General features: G+C 32.8%; 1 protein-coding gene across 5 annotated transcripts in view; it reads left to right on the top strand.

Annotated features, from left to right (window-relative positions):
* Amph (amphiphysin) overlaps positions 1-21313 on the top strand; it is a 32033-nt gene that overhangs the window by 8377 nt on the left and 2343 nt on the right. For all 5 annotated transcript variants that reach the window (XR_011447936.1, XM_070308517.1, XM_070308516.1 and 2 more), the window contains exons 2-4: positions 16463-16598; positions 20434-20624; positions 21017-21289. Coding sequence is in view for 4 of the 5 variants with exons in the window: in XM_070308517.1 (XP_070164618.1) it covers positions 16463-16598; positions 20434-20624; positions 21017-21289 (600 nt within the window). In the remaining variant the exon portion in view is untranslated. The remainder of the gene's footprint in view (positions 1-16462; positions 16599-20433; positions 20625-21016; positions 21290-21313) is intronic.

Here is a 21313-nt window from a genome sequence, read left to right as displayed (position 1 = left end):
CAATAATAGGTATTTTTAGATATTTTTAATTTGTCCCTCTTTTTTTATATCTGGTATATATTAACAATTATAAATATATGTGTTTTATTTTACAAAAGAATTAATCTATGATTATGATTTTACACAGAGTGAAGAATTTGCGCGATAAATTAACAACTCTAATATGTTTAAAATTTGCCCATGTTTGTGACAGCGTAAGTAATATAATAAAATCGTGATTTTCTTTAGCTAAAGTACATTTTGAGAAGAATTAATCGGCTTTTAATTTATATATCTATTTCTCAATATTTTTTTTATTGGAAAACGATGCCTTTAATACTTGGAATTCCTTATTTTACAACAAAATTAATTTTGAATTGATTTTTGCTATCGCATATTTATCGCATCTCTCCAAATTATGTAAATTCGCTAGTGGAGGCTTGCTATTTCTGTTAATACAGTCGGTCATCTGTGCAATAACAAGATAATCAGAAATTTCACGAAAAAACACGAATCTTTGCGAGTCTGAAAAAACTCGCGAGACAATCCTAATGCATCGGTGTTGAGCGAAGATCTGTCACAGCCACCTGTGGAACAGGATTCTTTGGTACCGGTTCAATATATCGGTCTCCAAATCTTTCCTCGCGCCATTACGGAGGTTCATTTGTATCAAGGATCGTTGAGATCCTCGTTTGCTTCTTAAAACGAGATTTAACCTGTTGGGGAATTTCGATGTACAAGGTTAAGGCTATTAGTTAGAATCAGCATATGTTATTCGTGGTGGAGATAAGTATATAAATTTATTGTCATGCGATTTCAATATATAAATTTTATTCCGCGATTTTAAGATCGGATCAAGATCTTTTTATTTCATGTTAACATAAATTAACATTCTTAATTTTAGAAAATTGTAAATTATGTTGTAACAATATTTCAATTTATATATATATATAAATTAAATAAAAACTTGCGCACAAATGCCAGAAATGAGATATAATACGAAGATAGCATTAAAGTAAAACAATATATATGTTTGTACAAAATATGGTATCAATGTTTATACAGTTTCATGATTTTTTACGTAACAAAACGGAGTTTAGATTTTCTTTATCAGTGAATTGTGATAAGACTGTTGTATATATTCCGCGCTGTTGCGCATAGACACGAAAACTTTCGTAGACAATTGCTCTTTGGGTACGAGAAGGAAAGGGACCTTCATTAGATACATTAGCTACCCAACGAACAGGATCCGATCTCGCCGGTACAACACCGGTATCTCTCGCTCGCGATAACGGGAGCCTTCCTGAATCACACGGTGAGAGCTCTCGGTCAGTTGTGGCCGTCGTCGTTATGCTGTATAGGAAATGCAGGCACGGCAGGAAGTGACGAAGGCGATTGTGTCAGGAGGGGGAGAGACCTGTTTTATCGCCGTTCGAAGCGGAAATGAAACGAAATCGCTCGTCGTTCGTTCCGACCAATTGGGTCGCGAATTCAGGTCGAGATCACCTGCTCTTACGCGCTAGCGCGCGCGAAGGATCCAGATATACGTCAACATGATCTATACGATCTAGTAACGCGGATTCCACATCGCTACGCGAAAATAGATCTCGCGCATGGCGTGCGATTTTGTTGTTTAATTCTTTGACGGACGATTGTATGGAAAACGTACTGCGTCTTTAAGAGAATTTGCTTTGATTATTCAGCTCTTTATTTAGACTGCGTTATTATAGTTGCTTATTTATAACGTTTTATACAATACAAATAACAAAATTAATTAGTAAAAGAAAATGTTTTAAATGCTCTATTTTTTCACAAGATGAAGGTATCGCGTGGTGATAATATCATATAATAATTAAACATTTTTTTATATATCTATACATCTTTGCGAAAAAAATATTTCTTTCGCTTTTCTTCTCTCCCCTTTTTTTTTCTTTTTCGCAGATTTTATATTAAACTATTAAATTAAATTTTTTTGTTATATCGAAGAAAGTAATGAAATAATCTTTTAACCGTGTATCTTAATCATACCCCTTTTAATTAATTTCGAACGGCGACAGTATCAACTTGACAGAGTTAAACGACCATACTTTTGATCGCGTGATACGCAAGCAAGCTCAACATCTCGGTGCGTTACGCATGCGAGTTTTCTCGTATCCATTTGCATACTTGATTCGCATTTAAATTATCCTGGTCGATTCCAACGGCGGTCACCGGCGCATTCACCGAGAGGTCGATTTTATCGAGGACGCAACAAACTCGAGACGCAACAGACTCTCGGTTTGTCATAGGAAAATATAAGTTTCGATAAAACATATTTTACGATATAATCTTCGGATAGAATAGATTAATCAATATTAGGCCTGTCTATCGAATGAAGCGGCGATCAGATGTTGCCCATTGCATTATTTATTATTATTTCATATATGCTGATTGCTCACACATTGCATCGCAAGTTGTTTTATCCTGTTTACGTGTAAGAGAAGAAAATTGTGAGAAGTAGGTTCTTGCTTCGAATGGGTACTGTGTCCGCTTTCTTTTTTAAACGTGTCTAACACGAGGCAACAAGTTTTCTTTCATGGATATTCGTTTTTTTACTACTATATTATCTAGTTTTACATTTTTTTGAAGGGGACGAATACCGTACGTAATTTTACTAATATCTTCAACGGGACTATTTCTTGTCGTGGTTAAAACGCAGAATTGCCTAATATTACGCCTTGTGCGTACTTGCAAGTTATGCAATTTGCATCGCAAGTGGATACATTACCAAAGACAAATAAATCGTTAACGGTGACTGTGCTCTCCGGGAAAAGCAAACCAGAATTACGAGGAAGAAAAGTTAATGGTCGAGCACAGGACAAATATATAGGCATTCATGAGATAACAATAGTTTTCAGCGATAGCGACTTTCGTTTCTATTCGCGGATTCCGTATATTTAACACTAATTGTAAGCACAACCGTTTGATTATTTTGAAAGTTCTATATAATAATTTGTCCGATACAATAATTATAAAACAAGTAAATTCAATCAATTCGCATTTAATATACGTATGATTTTATTGGGAAGAAATAAATCTGCTAGTTTATACAGGCATCAAAACGATAGTGGATTATGGTCCAGTTCTAATATTAGAAAACAGAGACGCCAGACACGCATTGTCAGTCGCCAAAAAAGTGAACACGCGACCGGCGAATATCTGAATATACTTTCAACGAGAGAACGTTTAGCGCGAGTCGGTCTCGAAATATCAAGTATCGGATCTTCGTTTTACATAACAAAGGTTCGTTTTTTGCATGCAGAAAATAATCTCATTAAAATTTATATCGTTACTTCAATAAATTTTAAATTTTTCGAGAATTTAAATTTCATCGAAATTGTGATTTGAGAGATAAAAGTTTTTTTTTTTTTTTTTTCTAGGTACATGCAATGTTCTTTTTTATATTTCACAAGTAACTAGGATTATTATTTATCTCTTTATTTGTTCAATTTTTCTCCCACAAACACATTTATGTACATAATTAAGGTGAGCCGACGTGTGAACTAATGTATAATCTTGATATGGTACTTAACCCAGTAGCGAAATAGTATTTGCCTCGCGTCCACAGTCTAAATATACAGTCAGACTTGTTCTGCCTAATTCCACTTAGATTTAACTCGCAATAATTTAAATGTCCAGAGAATATATATCAATAATATAAATCATACAAACTCACACAAGCAATTATAGATAAATTTTTATTCAAACTGATAATGTATGTTGAGTTGAAATACATAATTTTTTAACATTCACACACACACACACAAAAGATAATGTGTGTATATAGATAATAAAAGATCTTTTTATTAAAGATTTTACTATTGTTTGAAAGATTTAAGAAAGATAATTTTAGTAATTAAGTAAACAAGTTATATCCTATAAAAAATAAAGTTTTGGTACCGAAGTATTTCTTTAAGAAAAATAAATGATCTAAAATTTATCGAGAAAACTAGCATATAAAAATGTAGCATTGCATTACTTTACTAAAGAAATTTGACAAAATATTTCGCTTATTTTGTTATCAGAGCAGATTTCGATATTCCCTTTACATGTCTATTATCTTTTATTCAATTTTACTAAAGTGGCTATGCCAATATAATTAAGTCTCCTTTACGGCAAATGCGGCATTGAGAATATTTTTCACCGTGCGAGAGAAAAGGTCACACCGATAGCAAAATTTCAATTGCGTTTCGCGAGGGTGGATTAATGGATGGAGGCGACTGGAATAATCGATAAATTTAATTGCGTCCAATTAAGAGACTCGAGTCCTGTTGTATGCGCATTTTCAAATCCGCGACTTCGGTACACTTGGATGCGATTCATGAATTCATGGAATCAGAAAGAATATTATTGGATTATGACTGTCTGGTCGAGAGAGAGGTTTATGGTACACATGAGGTCATAGAGAATCCAGGGAGGAATTGCGTATATTATATCAGAAACTATTATTATTTTCTTGCACGCGTGCGAAATGTAAGATCAGATTTACTTAAAAATAGAATAGATATTGATAGATGTTATAAAGTGTTTGCAAAAATGAAAAAACACATTGCTACGATCTATATCTAAATTATATTAAAGAGCATACAACATTAAAAAAAAAAAAAAATGAAAGTTCTAATTACATATTATCGCATTAAATATTTATAGAACTAGAATCCGGATTTTTAAAAAATTGAAAATTTTAATTCGGATATCAATGGAAACGAAAATCATATTTAAAAACTTGACTCATTGTGGTTTATGGACCAAGATATTCTGCGTGCCTGATTAATCGGTGTTTAACTAGATAATCTGTTTCTAATTCAATCAAATTAGATTAGATCGAGTTTGTAATACTTTTACCAGATCGCATTTTAAAGGTGAGGATAATTCGTTTCGCGGATGAAACGCATAATCGTGTCGACCTTCGTCGCGGTTGCCACTTGATTACGCGCTGTGCCGCATCGTCAAGGCAATTCAGTTTGATCAACGCGCACTCCCGACAATGGGGTTCGACATGATTTAACCCTTCGTGTGCCCAGCGTGCAACACGAGCTATCAAGGCCGCTTTTTATCACGGTTAAAACGCGTTAAGCGGGCCGGAGGACTCGAAGCGCATACGGCGCGTATCAAGCAATTCGAATCGCGAGCGAGTCGTGCGCAATGATGTATGAAATTTCGTAAAATATATTACGAACAAAAATATCATTGCAGAAGCGAATCGTGACCATTGTTAGTATCGCTTGATTAAAAATGCTAAAAATATCACAGGTTTATGTAAACAGAAGAAACGATTTCATTTCTACTGATATATCGAATATTCAACTATTGAATAATTTGATTTGATAAAAAAATAAATATAGTAAATTATCGCAGTGAAATGATAAATATGTAATGATATAAACGCTTCAAAAAAAAAAAAAAAAAAAAAAAAAAAAAAAAAAAAAAAAAAAAAAAAAAATTAAAATTAAAACAATACGCACGAGCTAATTTTTTTCACTTCTCTAAATGTTAAAATTATTCTTCAAAATATTATGCGTGTGCTTTAATATATGCATTACATGTATTATGCAAGATATAGTATTTTTATTTCCATAATTTTTTTATGGATTTATTTTACAGATAGTCTTTCGCATATAATAAATAATATATACATAAGAATATTTCTTTTCCGTTCACACATATATTATTGACGAAGAGAATTAATGAAGTAACTGTGCTAGCTGACAATTTTCCGTGGCTGTTAGGCCATACGCAAATTGTCGATGAATAATTAAAACGCATCGACGTTTGTTCCCAGAATGAAGAACGTTGCACGTTGCACGCTGCACGTCAGCTATAGAATTTCGGATCATATAGTTGGGAGGAATCCCTATTATATCTCGCCACGGCTCAATTTATTATTCGCAGCAGTATAATCAAACATGCTAATTGAGTTAGCCTTCATCCGCATACGACGTAACTCTCTTAACACTACTATGTTGAGAGACAAATATATGCATGTACAGCCAATTTATGTGTACAAAATCTAGAGTTGCCAAGTAAAAGATTACAAAGCATTATTTTATAAATACATAAAAAAGTCTGTAAAAAATCTTGCGACTGGCGCAGGTATGTTCGAAAATAAAAATTCTCAATGTCAAACTATTAGAGAAAACTTCGCAATATACTGTTTTAAATACGTTGCCATTTAATTGAAATCTGATCTTGATTTCATTAAAATGCTATACCCGAAAATAAATTAGTTCTGAAACAGATGCGATGCTAATTTTCAGTTGTTAATACGATTACGAAAATAGCAATGCAATGTCGCGTCAGACGTAATTAATTGCATTATTTATAATAAATCATGCGAAAAGATTTTCGGATTAAACGGTAATAAATAAAATATTATTATAGTTAATAATAAATTAGAGTTTCAATTATTAATTATATAAAAACGTTGTATTTTTCTCTAACTATACGGTTCTATATTCAACATATTTAAAATTTTTTTTTCAGCATTTTATATATATAAATACTTTTAATTTATCAATAATATTCTCTTAAAGTTTATACATATATTCACATATATCTTAATCGAAAGTTAATAATATGTGGAAATAATACAGTCTACAATTGTAAAATGCTTCATTACACGTTACATGGAGACACGCGATATGATGTGTAATTACGTATTTTTACAAAGCGCTCGCATTTATCGTAAATGAGCATGAGGGAACCATAAAAAGGCTGTACGATTTGCCACAATTTGGAGACCAAATAAGTACCACTTATGCATGATGGTTTCGCAAGCATCATCCCGGCGACTTCATCATGCCTAATACGGTGATCATCTAATACCTGTCCAATTAGCATACGGCGCGTTGGTGGCACCGTGTATAATGTGTGTGTATGTCGCAAACACATCAAGATCTGTTCTGAAAGGATAATACCGTTTCGGCTCGAGTTCAGCGCTTTTGAATTCGTCATTTCTTTTCCAAATAGCTTTAAATTACATTTATAAATTTGTACAATAAACTTACTATATGTTGATGCCATTTTTAAGTTTCGGAAATAAATAGCATGATAACTTTATTAGGTTGAGAAGCAACGTCAAGTTTTATATCAAGTTTTTGTTATATCTTTATAACGATACAATTTTAAATTTTTTAAATTTTGTTAAAGCAAGTCTAAGCAACGTACTTTTTAGAATTGACTCTATTTCTTGATCAAGTTGAGAAAAAATTTATCAAAATTAATCAAAATTTATAGATAAAGATCCCTGGATACGGAAATCGAAAATATTGCCCTATACATTTATTCCGGAAGATTAAAGGACCGAATATATATATATATATATACACGTTAAGCTCGATTACGCTTGTTAGCGAGATTAATAATAGAACACTTTGGTGTCAATGAGACGAGCGTGCATATAATGATGTAAGGTCATTCAATCTACCTGTGCAATGTCGTAATTTTTGCGCGTGCCAGTCTCCCTTGCAAAACAGCCGTCACCCATTCTCATTGTTTAAGTCACATTCCGAGGACTCACTTGCCATATTTGCCATATCTTTATGTAAAAGGCAACGAGCTATGAAATCTCAAATGGGTTAGTTAACCGGCAATGTAATGATTAAATACTCCATCTCAAGATTCTTATGATTGACCTATCTATACGATATCTTTGCGCAAAAAAATATTTTATATAGATGAATATTAAATTAAAGACTCGAAAATAACGGTTAAATCGATTTAATTAATTAAAAGCATCTAGTTTTCGTTGAAAAGAAAATCAATCATTTTAATAAATATTATTATTATTTAATAAATATTCGATAAATAATATCGTCTTACGAGATGTAGATTTTATGGCGCATCCTGTAAGCGAATATTGAGATTTATGATATTTAAGACTGAATAACAGTATCAGTATCGTATTAAATTTAAGCATGTCTGCCTCTCTTAAAAGGCCAGGTAATCGATCAGCTGTTTCGGCATTCCTCTTATATCCCCCTCCCCTCCCCTCTCTCTCTCTCTTTATCGGCTTTGGCCGGTTCCAACTCGGATTGAACGTCCGAATGGTTCCGTTAGCTCGACCAGGATGCTTGGACCAGGTGAGAAAGGAAGGTTGTATAAATGCAACTCCCTCGCAAGGACGAGCGCGCGAATACCTTTATATCTTCGTTGTAAATGCCTTTAAACATCTCGCATTATAAAATTCATAGATCACGATCAATGTCAATCGTTTTATCGCAAACATTCAAAAATAGATATTATATAAATATACCATATGTGCGCGTATGTCCATTTAAACAAAAAATTTAGAAATGTATAATTAAGATATAGATAAAATAAATATGAAAAAGAGGGGAGAGGGGGGGGGGAGTACTTTCTTGATAACGTAAGTTTAATAAATAGAATTGATGTTCGAAGGAAAAATAATTTTCTTTCTGCTTAAATTTAATTAATTTATGGCAATTTATGGTCCTCTCTCTCTGAAATATCGCATGTTAAATTGAAAAGTTGCAACATTTTTCCCCTCAATTATATGGTAGATTTCGTCAATCTTTCATATAGGTGCGCACATTAACAGGTCTGTAATTGCAATTCGGATTTCAGCATGTGCAACACAGTGTCATAAATTTAGAGAGCGATCCAACCTCGCAAAATATCTTGTCAGAGAATTCCCGTTACGATAAATTACACAAATCCGTTACAATATCGACACATTGGACGTGTAACAAAATTTATTTGAAACTATGGGCGTCTTCGTTACTGATGCATATCGCGTATTTCAAAAGTGTGTCATCTATTTCTCCTTTATTGGAGAGATAAAAATTAAGTTTTCTGAGAAAATTTAAAATCAATTCTTTCTTATGAAAAATTTGAAACATACGTGACATTTTGTGTCACCATATATATATATATATATATATCTTTTTCATGTAAAATTAATTCTATTTGTTTCGGTTGATGGTTTAAATCATAAAACATAAAAAATGCCAAACAAGTCAGTAATCTGGTTACTAGGGCTCCCGGGTCCGTTCACTCCATACTCTCTTTCCATCGTTTCCTTCTTTTTTCTCCTCTCTCTCTCTCTCTCTCTATATATATATATATATCTTACTCTTTATCGAACTTGCAATAGCATTCTCTTGGTAGCAAGGAGAGAGAAATGCACGGTACGTTAGATGCGATAAAGATTGCAAGGTTTATATGGTAGAATTAAATATCCGATTATTTCTTCTAATAGCGCGTTCTGCAGAATTTAAATTTAAAAATTAGTTGCTACAATTCACGTAGTTTTAAAAGCAAAATTATTATGAAAGCATAACTATAATAGATATATTTTTGCTAAAGAAAAATCAATTTTTTGTTAATCGTAAGATATTAGAACGTGTGTTATCCTATACACACGTTTAAATGTACGTATAAATGTATAATATAATAGAGAATAGAGATATAAAAGAGACAGTTTTCTGTGACACTGAGGTTTACTTGAAAATATTTATTGTATATATTTCATTATGTATTAATGCGCAAAATTATGGTATATATGTTTAGCTTATAATATATCGTTTATTTTAAAGTGATATATGTTATATGACTTTCTTTTATAATAGCCAGTATACAATAATATGTTACGTATATTATGCGACACTCTGGGATGCACGTCGCAATGTAACGGTTGCAACCAGCTGCAGCCGCCCCGCATAGACATATATCATATTTTTTGCGCATCGTTTCTTTTTTTCTAACGGTGCGTGAAATGCTCGTAAAATTCCCGTCTTGACCTAGAATATCAAGCTCATGTATCTGTCTGGCTAAATATAATTCGCGAAAAACGGTGATAACAAGATACGAAAGTGTAATTAGCTTTAATGATTTCATAGCGATGTAACAAAGCGATGTAGCGCCACTCTGTTATTATGTTACAAGTCAAGATATAATAATCCCAAATGAAGAATTATAGTCTTTCTAACGAGTTACCGGTCCGTTCTCTTAATGTTTCCATTCGTTGTTAGCTCGTCATTCGTCGATTAGTAAGTTAATGATATGACTCAATAACGCGTTGCAATTAATATTTGAAAAGATAGACGTTACAAGTAAAACAAATTATTTTTTTTATTAATATTTTTAACTTTTTTCCTTAATCATACGATAATTTTAATATTTTAGTCTTGAAAAGTCATTAAAAAAAAAAAAAAAAAAAAAAAAAAGTATTAAATATACAATTAAAATTATTGTTTTAAATTAAACTTTGTTTTATAAGAATATTATATGTACACGAATATTATTCTTTATCATTATCATTACTTTATCATTTAAGTACGAAAGTGTTGTATTCAGAAATAGTTCTTTAGCATTTAACATGATCGGGAGGAGATTTAAACCATGGGTCGGGTATGCATGTACGGGGCACGAATTACCGTTCGCCGATGGACGCCGGATTGGCCGTTCTTGGCGAACGGCGGGCCGACTGCCCGAGAGGTTGATGTCCGAACCCCGCGCCAACATTCCGATTCCTCTCGTTCCTTCCTGGTGGTCTCCGCGACTGGTTCCGCGCTCGCCTCGATCAAGAAGCACCGGGAGAGAACGAGAAAAGGGCCCCGTTCTTCCGTTCGCTCCTTGCGTCGCCACCGTGGAAAAGTTTCGTCACTTTCTTCGTTAACGGGTTGCTATCCTCGCCTGTCCTCTTTTAAGTATATACGCCGAGTTATTTTACGTACAACAATATCATTTTCCATAAATATTTTATCGCGTTAAATGTGTTAATGAGAGATCGCTCGAGAAACATAATATGACATAAATTTTTAGTTATAATTAATAATTTTATATATATTTTTGTTAAATATAAAATGGTCTATGAGAAATTTCCATTTATATACTCAAAATGAAAAATTTTATACCTTAATTTGTATTTAATTAGCAATCTATGTCGGAGAGAGATTATGTACATAACACATTTATTTAATAATAATAATAAAAAAAAAGGTAGATTTGTGCAAATTACAAACTTGCACATTGCTTCCTCATCATTTTATTTTACAAAGCTTAAGCTGCTTTAGAAGAAGAAAGAGAAAACTGGAAAGAAAGTTACAGCGTGTAAAGACATTTCTCCAAAAATTCAAAATTTTATAAAGAATAAACCTTTTTACCGATACTCACCAAATTCGGTACCAGCCATCCTTTAATAATACTCTATTCATGTAAAAAAATTTTAATCCGATATCTCAAATTTTCCGAAAGTTACAGCGTGTACAGACATTTTTCAAAAAATTAAAAATTTTATAAAAAATAAACCTTTTTACCGATACTCACCAAATCCAGTAGCAACCATCCTTTAATAATACTTTATCCATCTAAAAAAAATTTAACCCGATATCTCAAGATTTGCGAAAGTTACAATGTATACAGACATTTCTCAAAAAATTAAAAATTTTATAAAAAATGAACCTTTTCATCGATTCTCACCAAATTCAATACCAACCATCCTTGAATAATATTCTATCCATGTAAAAAAAAAATTTAACCCGATATCTCAAAAATTGCGGAAGTTAGAGCTCGTACAATGTATTGCGTACATACACACATACATACATACATACATACATACAGACAAACAGACATTTTTGGGGAATATGATTTTTCGACATTTTGGAACATTCTAAACACATTGGCATAGAAAATTGGAAAAAAAATTTTCTCGCGAAAACAAAGCTTCCTCTATAAGGAAGCAATTGTTTTATAGAAAATGCTCTTATATAGCAACATAAGGAAGATGAGCTTATGTAATTTTCACAACTATCGTGCGCTACACTTGTTATTTTTTTCTATATCTCACCCGCGGTGTCTCTACGACAATGCTTCTCCCGGAGCACAATGTGAACCGGCAAGTGGCGAAATGGGGCCATAGGATGGCACAATAATAGCGATGCAACGGCACATTCGCGTCATCTGCTCGGCTATTAATAAATCTGAGAGAGGACCATCTATTTCGGAAATGATACGTCCGGGTCTGCGTTCGGAGATTTGAAGATTTAACCTTATTAAAAATATAATATCTCGTTTAATCTCAGATATAAATCTCTTGTTATAGTTTTAATGTCCTATAAAATAACGTTAAACTTGGCGGAAAGAAAAAAGAATATTAATCTTTAAAAATCACATTTTATACAAGATAAATATGTAGATACTTCAAGACTTACTGAATCTTTTTCTTCATGCTATCGATATATGTCATCTATACTAATTACTTTCATTATCAAAACCAGTAGCACGCGAATGTATCAGTAGCTGGACAATTGGTCACGTTTCAATGCTCGATCATTACGAGTATCACATTTCCAACTGTTTATAGATATAAAAAGGAAGTAAAACAATTCATTAATTTATTTCGATGCTTCGTCACGTCGTGCTTGAGCATCTAGAAAATCAGATGAAGACAAGAATAGAAATTTGTACTGGAAAGACGACTCGAAATTTTAAATAAACTCCCTCCGTACTTGCGCTCGATGTAAGAGCTAAACGTCATGATGAGGAATTCTCCGTATTCCCGTTAGCCGCGTTATCTACACAGCACGGGAGAAAGTTTTCTTATTTATATAGAAAACGCCGGAAGCAGCGAGTAATTGGTTGTCGACAGTAATGTCTCGAAAAAAAAGTTACGAAAGTCACGACGCGATCAGGTGCTGACAGTTATTTCCGATCGGGCAAAGTCGTTAAAATCGGTAAGAATTTTGTAACGTTTGTAGAATTCGTGGTATTTATTAAACTTGTAAAGTTTAATTCCATACAAAATTTGTGTACAAAATGTTACGATATTTATAAAATCTCTGAAGAATTCACGAAATTTATATGAGAATTTTACAAAATCAGTTATCTATTTTTTACAAAAGTTGCGCGGTTTAAAGATTTCTAGTATCGTCTCGATATCTGATGCGCTTATAATTGCAAGTATTGCAATGTGGATGTTGCAAGTCGTGCGCGCGTTGTATGAGATGATATATGCAAGTCGGCTTCGCGTGTAAACGAGTTCAGTCTTCGTTCTCACCTGCTATAAGGTATCGAATGGAGACTACGTTAACCGAATAACGGTATGAAAGCATACGGAACAGTGACAAAAATTGTGTCTCGCATCGTGTAAGATAATAACAATAATAATAATAATAATAAAAAAACAACCTCGATAGTCGTGCGGTAGATCGGATCGATGATGCGGGGCTTAACATCTATCCATATCTACTAATCAAGGTTGTATATATATTTTTTTGTCTCGGTTTATAAAATTTAATACTGCCGTAACCGATTTTTTTCTCCTTAAGACATATAACTTTTTATTAAATTTACGATTAACATATGTTGATTATAGCGCAAAAAAGGATTACGCTCAGGCTTTTTGTACGGGTGTTTTAGGCGCTTTTCTGTAAAACAAATATTACGCGAAGCATCACGATGCCTAACGGTATAACAGATATACCGTATAACGAATATATATTAGCATATATTGAGCTGGTGCAGCTTACGAGGGGAAATTTTTCTCCGCATCACCATGACTCACTCTAATAATATTATTTTTGTTACTCCGCCTAATACGCACTCGTCTGAGAAATTATCTCGCGATAAAAGTGCGTTTTATACGATGAGTCATGAAAGATTAAATATATCGAAAACTTTTTTCTTAATATATGGCGTATATACGAAATATATATGCAGAGTGGGTCACCTGATATTATCATCTTCATTTACGTCAATATTAATACGTAAATCAGGATAATAATATCAGACGACTCACGTTGTATATTCGAATAGTGCGAGTATAAGCGAAGTAAAAGTCAAAATTTTTTCGTCGCTGTCTTTCAATTCGACGAAGCGAGACAAAAATTGCATAAACATAGAATATCTTTAAGATTGAAGCGAGATAATTATACACGACAGACACACGTAGAAAATGATCCTGACTCGAAAGTTAAGAGGATTAATCTCGCTTTCAGGTATCTTGTGAGCTTGCGTTGCGATTCGGCTTATATTAAAACTGCAACTTGATATATCTCAACAAATCAGTTGTAATAAATACGATGTAATAGTGTTGCGTTATATAGTGTGTTTTTATTATTAAAAAAAAATTAATTATTTTTAATGCCCTGTTATATATGCCAAGCGATTTTCTACTTCATATTTTATGCTTCCGCAAATAACATTTCTTCATAAACGATTATCCTGTCGGAATAAAGCACATAGAGAGACGTGGTAAATAACATGGTTGCGCGGATCAACCGTTCTTAATAACGCCATAGAAACGATTGAAAGAATTAATTTAAACATTTGTGCCTCTGATAACAGGCGAAATGCCGGACGCGGGCAGCGCATATGCGTTTTATTAGCTACTCTCTTTGCTGAATAAACGTAATTAAATGTGGAGATATCTCATAATTACTACTGTCAGCTGCTATTACAGCTGCGGTGTCTCGTTTCTGATATACATTAATATCTTTTTACTATTGACGTCATGAAGCATCGATAGAAACCACTGGATTCATAAAGATTTAAATATATATGAGAGATACATATATATCATATATCCATTTCTTTGTATATCGGTTTCAAAGTTCATTATAAATTATGATGGATTTTTATCTACAAGTCAAATAAATAAATGGAAAACAATATCATTTTTCATGGCTAATGTCATTTCGATAATCTAAGTTGTAACATTATTTTTCAGAATTATTATATCTCGTTCATAAAGATTTAACATAAATCAAATGCTAAACCTCGAGAGTTATAAAAAGTTAATTAATCATTTCTTTCGCATTATTAATTTCATTCATCATTCCAAATGTAGATTTATTCAATGCATGTTGTATACCGTTAATTATCTCTGTAAATTACGAACTTTCAATTTGCCGGTATGCAAGTATGGTTTAAAAGGTGAGTTGTTAGGGTGAAAATAAAAAAAAAAAAAGCCAACTAGTTTGTTTTCAACATTTGTCATTCTATCTCTTTACAAGATTTGAACGGTTCGTAATCGATATGAGATTAAATCACGGAAAACTGGAGAACGGAAATTGAATGGTATATCGTGATACGCGTGCGCGAGATATCCTTGTTTCCCTGGACGGGACGAAGAGCATGTCTACAGAAGGTCGGCGCACCTCATCGCGGATGGATCACTGGCTCTCCGCGAATAGATAGAGTTTGCGATAGAGGTGGTTATGCAATGCCTCGTGATTTTCATCGCGAACGTTCCGGCCTTTGATTTTTGATCCAGCCTGAGAGAGATGCCGGCAGCATTTTTCCTAGCGTTCGACTAATCCTTGAAATATCAAGCTACATTTGTCATACGTAAAGGATACTTCAAGTACGTTGTATTTTAATACAAAGTACAAAGATTTTTTAATCCAATCTTTGTGCATCTTGATTTGCTTGAAATACGTTATTTGCTATTATTCTCAAAAAAGAACACTTAATGACTTTTTTTCGTAAAAAAGACGACGATCATGTAAGATTGTTATGAAATTTTTTTTTTACTCGAACAACAGAAAAATTAAACTAGACTTTATTTCAGATACATACATTTGCTTTTCTTGAATGTATCACATTTTGAATAAATATCAAAACGATTCGATCGAAAATTTAAAAAGTAATGGTATTTCCGTAAGTTTCCTGATCGTGTGGTTCTTTTATATAATTTCCCGGAAGGGTGAGTTTTTTTCCGACATTGAAGATCGAACAGGTGCAACGGGCTAAATGAAAATCGAACTGGAGGAATGGCATTCCCAGCGTGAAATTTCTCCGCGGTCGATAGCTATTGTTACATCATCTGCATCCTTTCACAACGCGTCGCGCCTTATTGCCGATAACAATGGTAGTGGGCTACTAAGGTTCTAATAGATTTCTTTATTAAATTGGCTATGAGAAGCCAGGAAAGTAACGCGGACATAAATTCAGTTTTATGCAATGGATGAAATGACAATTTTACTCGTTATTGTTTTTATATGTAAGTTTATCATTACTCTTTATTTTATGGAGAAAAATTCATAGGAGATATATATATATATTATTTATTATCTAGTAAATTATATAAATAAATCTATAAAATATGCATCAAATAGTTTATTATATAGAATAATTTATTTGATTTTATAACGTAAATATTTTTATGTTAATATACACACGAAACATTTGTGAGATAATATTAATTGAAAAGTTAGAATGACAGGTGAGATCATATAAGAAAGATTATATCGCGGATCTTCCGTACAGTGATAATACAGGCGGTGCTTATCATTTCGTGACGAGAGCAGTTCAAAGACCTCATTTATGACATTCGTATATACGTTTAACCGTATTACTGTATTCAACCACAGATACATGGAATATACATGATGTTCGATAATGATGAATAACTATTAAAATTTTATAAACTTTAATATGATGTACAATTAATGGAAGACATATTTTTTTCTCGTTACAGTTTCTTCAAAATCTAGGCAAGGTCGATCGAACGGCAGATGATATATTCGACGAGCATCTGCAAAACTTCACGAGGCAGCAGAACTCGGCCAACAAATTGCAAAAGGAGTTTAACAATTACATCAGATGTGTTCGAGGTAAGTCGTTACGGAACGAAATTCTCCAACTCGTCCTTTCTTTAAACATCGGTCGCTATTTATCATGTATAGGTGCAATACTCTATATTGTCTATATCATACTATGCGCATAAATGCACAGGGTAATATTGGGCTTATATCAATAAATTAATTATTCACTAAAGAGATTTTCTTTACTTAGTTTTGAATGTGGCGGTCGTTACGGTGATATTTGCCGATAGGATTAAATATCTTAACCTTTGAATAATCAGTGTTTTATTATCTATTCAACTTATAGCACATTTGAAATATTGATGCGGCATTAAAACTTTAGCGCTAATTTAGCACTAATTATGGAGATTAAACTATCATAAAAAAATCAAATTGCTTAGTTATAAATTATACAAGCGATTCTATTCAGGAGCTATCAATATCTTGAATACAATTTTTATAATTTAACATGCTCGGAAATTAGGACAAAGGTTTCTTTTCTAAATAAATTTTTCGATAAATCACATTTATTTTATCTCGCTTTATTCAATTTAATTGATATATAAACATATATATATATATATATATATATATATATATATATATATATATATATATATATATATATATATATTGGCCCTACTTTCAAAATTAAAATTTACATAAAAGTATTAATATATATATTTCGCGAATTTTCGAAATACATATAATTTCCCTCTGTTATACGATTTGTGATTTAAACAGTATGTAAAATTTCTTGCATCCACGACAGGACATATCTATAGAGTATCTATAGAGTCAACATGCTTGAATTAACAGACTTCCGAAACGTGACAGCAATACAAAAAAAAAATTGTTTAGACAATGTTGCGTTACCATGACCCGTTTGTTAAACTCTCGTGGAGGCTGAATTATATGACGTGTAACTTGACAATTTGTCTTCGTGTTTTTTGTGGATTGCAGAGATTATGCATATTTATCGATACGCGGGCTTAGCTCAACATTCGTTTATACGTGTATATCTCATATTTATTGCATCTTCCTTTTTCCTTATTATTATCATAGAGAAATAATATTAATTTACACATGTTAATAGCAAAATATTTGCACCATGTAGGAATATAATTAAAAAAATTTAAATTACGTTTCGAATTGCAAAGAAAATTATATAATATAATTATAAATAACTCTGTTTATATGATAAATGCCAAAGAAATGTTATATGGTCAATCGGAAAAATCATTTTCTTTGTCCGCCGACACTTCTATCGCGTATCGTCTCGCGAATGAATGACGGACGGATGAATAACGAGCAGACATTGAATAACGACCGGCGATTCTGCGGCAGATTCATCGGCATCAATTACCATCGGGAGGAACTGACGTAATATTTTAATCGCGCGTGTATATTCGGTAATGCACCATAGGTACATCGCACACAACACAAAACGACGACCTTTGTGTGAGAGTCGACAGGAAGAAATTACTCTCTGCGTGTAATTCGCGACAATCTTACACGCCAACAGTCGGCGTGCCCGAAATATTAAACAACACGACCTTGCCGAGATAATATATCTTAGATAAGATAGTGATACACATACGTGAGACACGCGCGAGTATATATATATATATATATATATATATATATATATATATATATATATATACCGCCAGCTGAATAATTGATATGCTGCAGAAGCAATTGATAAAACCAATTTCGTGACTTTTCCAATAATGTGGATAATAACATAATTATTTTGTATACCCCATATTCCTCTATAATATATATCTGTATATATTATATATATGTCAATCGTTTTCAATGTCCAAATTTTAAGGAAAAGTTAATTAACTATAAAGCTTATTATCTTTCATCCTCCGTATTTATAACAGTGTAGTATCGTATTGTACTTTATAATGTAAATAATTAACAATAATATAAATATAATCCCTATATATTATAGTATGTTATGTAACAGAAATTATATATATATACATATATACATATATTGTAATATCAATACTGTTTGTGTTAATATAATATAAATTTGTTATTAATTCTTATATAAATTCTTATATAAATTTGTTATTAATTATTGGATAATGAGTTTTCATATATCTATGAGACATTTAACTCAGATCTAATGGGATTATGCATAATACTTTAAAAGCAAAGGCCCGACGGTGCACTCATGGTTTCTTTCTCTCTCGCTTTAATAGCTAGTCTCGACACGAGACCGACAAACACGCGCGAAATCAATAGTGGAATGTCATTCGATCCTTAATCCTTCCCATTCGAGCTAGTCGCAAACAATTTCTATACTTGACTGGACTAATAACGTCGGTATTTGCACACTTTGTGAAACTTCCGCTTTTCAGCTACGGAAAAAGCGAAGAGTATTTCTCCGACATGGCTAACCGCGAATTTTACAAATACCGACGATAAAATTGAAAATCAGGAATGTACAGGAAAAAAGCACGCGGAATTTGAGGTCTCCCGTTACGCAAACCGTTGCGATGCGCGACTTTCTGGAAGGAAGTGTTAATTTCGGAGCACGCGGAATCTGCGTCAATGGCTAGCTTTTTTTTTATCGCTCGATAGACGGGGGACGCAACGCGCATAAATATCCGCATGCAGAAGTCGATTGTAAAACCTGTCGATAAATAACCAGCGAGTTTCGCCGGCGACAAAGTCGCCATAAAGTCGCGGTAACGTTAACGGGAAAATACGATGAAAATAAATATGTTCAACGTGTTACATGTAAAATTGTCGACAATTCATCGTCGCAATTTACATCATTACGCACTCCACAAGTCCAAGTTCCAAGTAGATGCACTAAGAAAAAAATTAACGAGTACGCGCACACAACTCGTTGGTTGCACAAATTGAAGTATCTAAAAAATAATCATATTAGAAAATATGGTAGTCGCTTGCCGTAATTTGCACTAACGATGAATTGCCCATTAGCGCTCATCAACGATGTTACCTTCAATTTTACGCACAATATAGCGTTAATGAAAATTGATTTATAATGTAATTTTATTTTGAGATTGTCATTGATATTATTTAATTATTTTAATCGATAAATATGATTATTTTATACGAACGAAATTTTTTAGAAATACCCATAACTTTTACGTTCATATTTTCTTATAGAATCTCTGAAAGTTGACATTTTTTCCGTAAAAGATATCTTGATCTATTTTACTAAAATAAAGAAGATTAAATGTGTAATATAATGGTGTATATATATATTGGTTATACATCTAGTTTTAATTACGATAAATTAAAAATGCTAATCAAATACATATATCTATACAAAAAGTAAACGAAAAGAATCTTTCGATTAAAGAGAAATGTTATAGTATTCAAATTGAGTGATATTCGACTTACATATAGAGACTCTGATTTTAATTTGTTTCGTTGTTATTCGAATTAAATACCCGTCAGCACGAAATTCAACGAATGATAGACACTTTGCAACTTTTATGTAGCGCAAGCCAAAGTGAGGAATTTGTTAACAGCCGCCTTATCGCTGCAGGTGAATGTACTAGGAAAGGTTTAGATGTAGGTCAGGAAAGTAGTCACCCGCATCGCGTATATTCCTGAAGTAAAAAGACACGTGCCACCTAATGGAAAATCGGCGTGAAAAAGTTTCTCCACGGTTTGCAAAACAGCTATCTATGTATCTCTTAATGACCGCGTTACGTGACGTCTTTGAGTTTGAAAGTTTTCTCTATTAAAAATTAGCCTGGTTATGCGCGAGAGTTTTATAGCATTAATAGCAACAATTGAAAAAGCATCAATGAAAAAAGCAGACGAAGCAAATAAAAAAGTAAACCGATGCGTGTGTTTCATTTCTTAGCGGTGCAAGCTGCCTCGAAGACACTTATGGACTCGTTGAATGAAATTTACGAGAGCCAGTGGACTGGACACGACCTGTTGTACGTGCAGGCACAAAATCTTGACATGCTATGGCAAGATTTCACTCACAAGCTCGCGGACCAAGTTCTTGTACCACTCAACACATATCAGAGCCAATTCCCGGAGATGAGGGTACGTGCAGTTTGCGATAATTGTGAACGATTTCTTTATCGATGATACTCTATTATTGCAAAACTTTCCACGAAAAATAGATATAAACTCGATAATTTATATAATAAAACTAAATTAATATATAGATTATAATACCTTTTATTTTATTTCAATTTTATTTCACATATATTGTATTTATTAGATAATAAAACTTCTGTCTTTTATATAATCCTCAATTCTAATAAATTATATTTAATTACTTGTTCTTATAATGAATAAAAAATTGTGCTGGAAAATTATAAAGACATTAAAGTTAAGTTAAAAAGATAAAAATTAACCATTTTTTTTCTCCATTTTATATAATAATTATATGATAATATGCCTTACGCTTCAAAATTTTTATTTCTTTCTAGAAAAAGATCGACAAGCGCGGTCGTAAGTTGGTAGATTACGACAGTCAAAGGCACAACTTCCAATCCCTGCAGTGTAATCCAAAGAAGAGGGATGAACTCAAAGTGTCCCGAGGGAAGGAACTGCTAGAAGAGGCAAAACGTACATACGAGCAGCTGAATTCCGAGCTGCACGATGAACTGCCGGCGTTATACGACTCGCGCGTTCTTTTCCTCGTCACTAATCTGCAGACGCTTTTTGCCGCGGAGCAAGTGTTTCACACTGAAAGTTCTAAGGTATCTATACGTATTCATACGAGT

Source organism: Polyergus mexicanus, unplaced genomic scaffold (genome assembly GCF_030449975.1).
Source record: "Polyergus mexicanus isolate NDT 795.1 unplaced genomic scaffold, iyPolMexi1.0 SCAF_16, whole genome shotgun sequence".
Lineage (NCBI taxonomy): Eukaryota > Metazoa > Arthropoda > Insecta > Hymenoptera > Formicidae > Polyergus > Polyergus mexicanus.
This window is presented reverse-complemented; position numbering and strand designations above follow the sequence as displayed.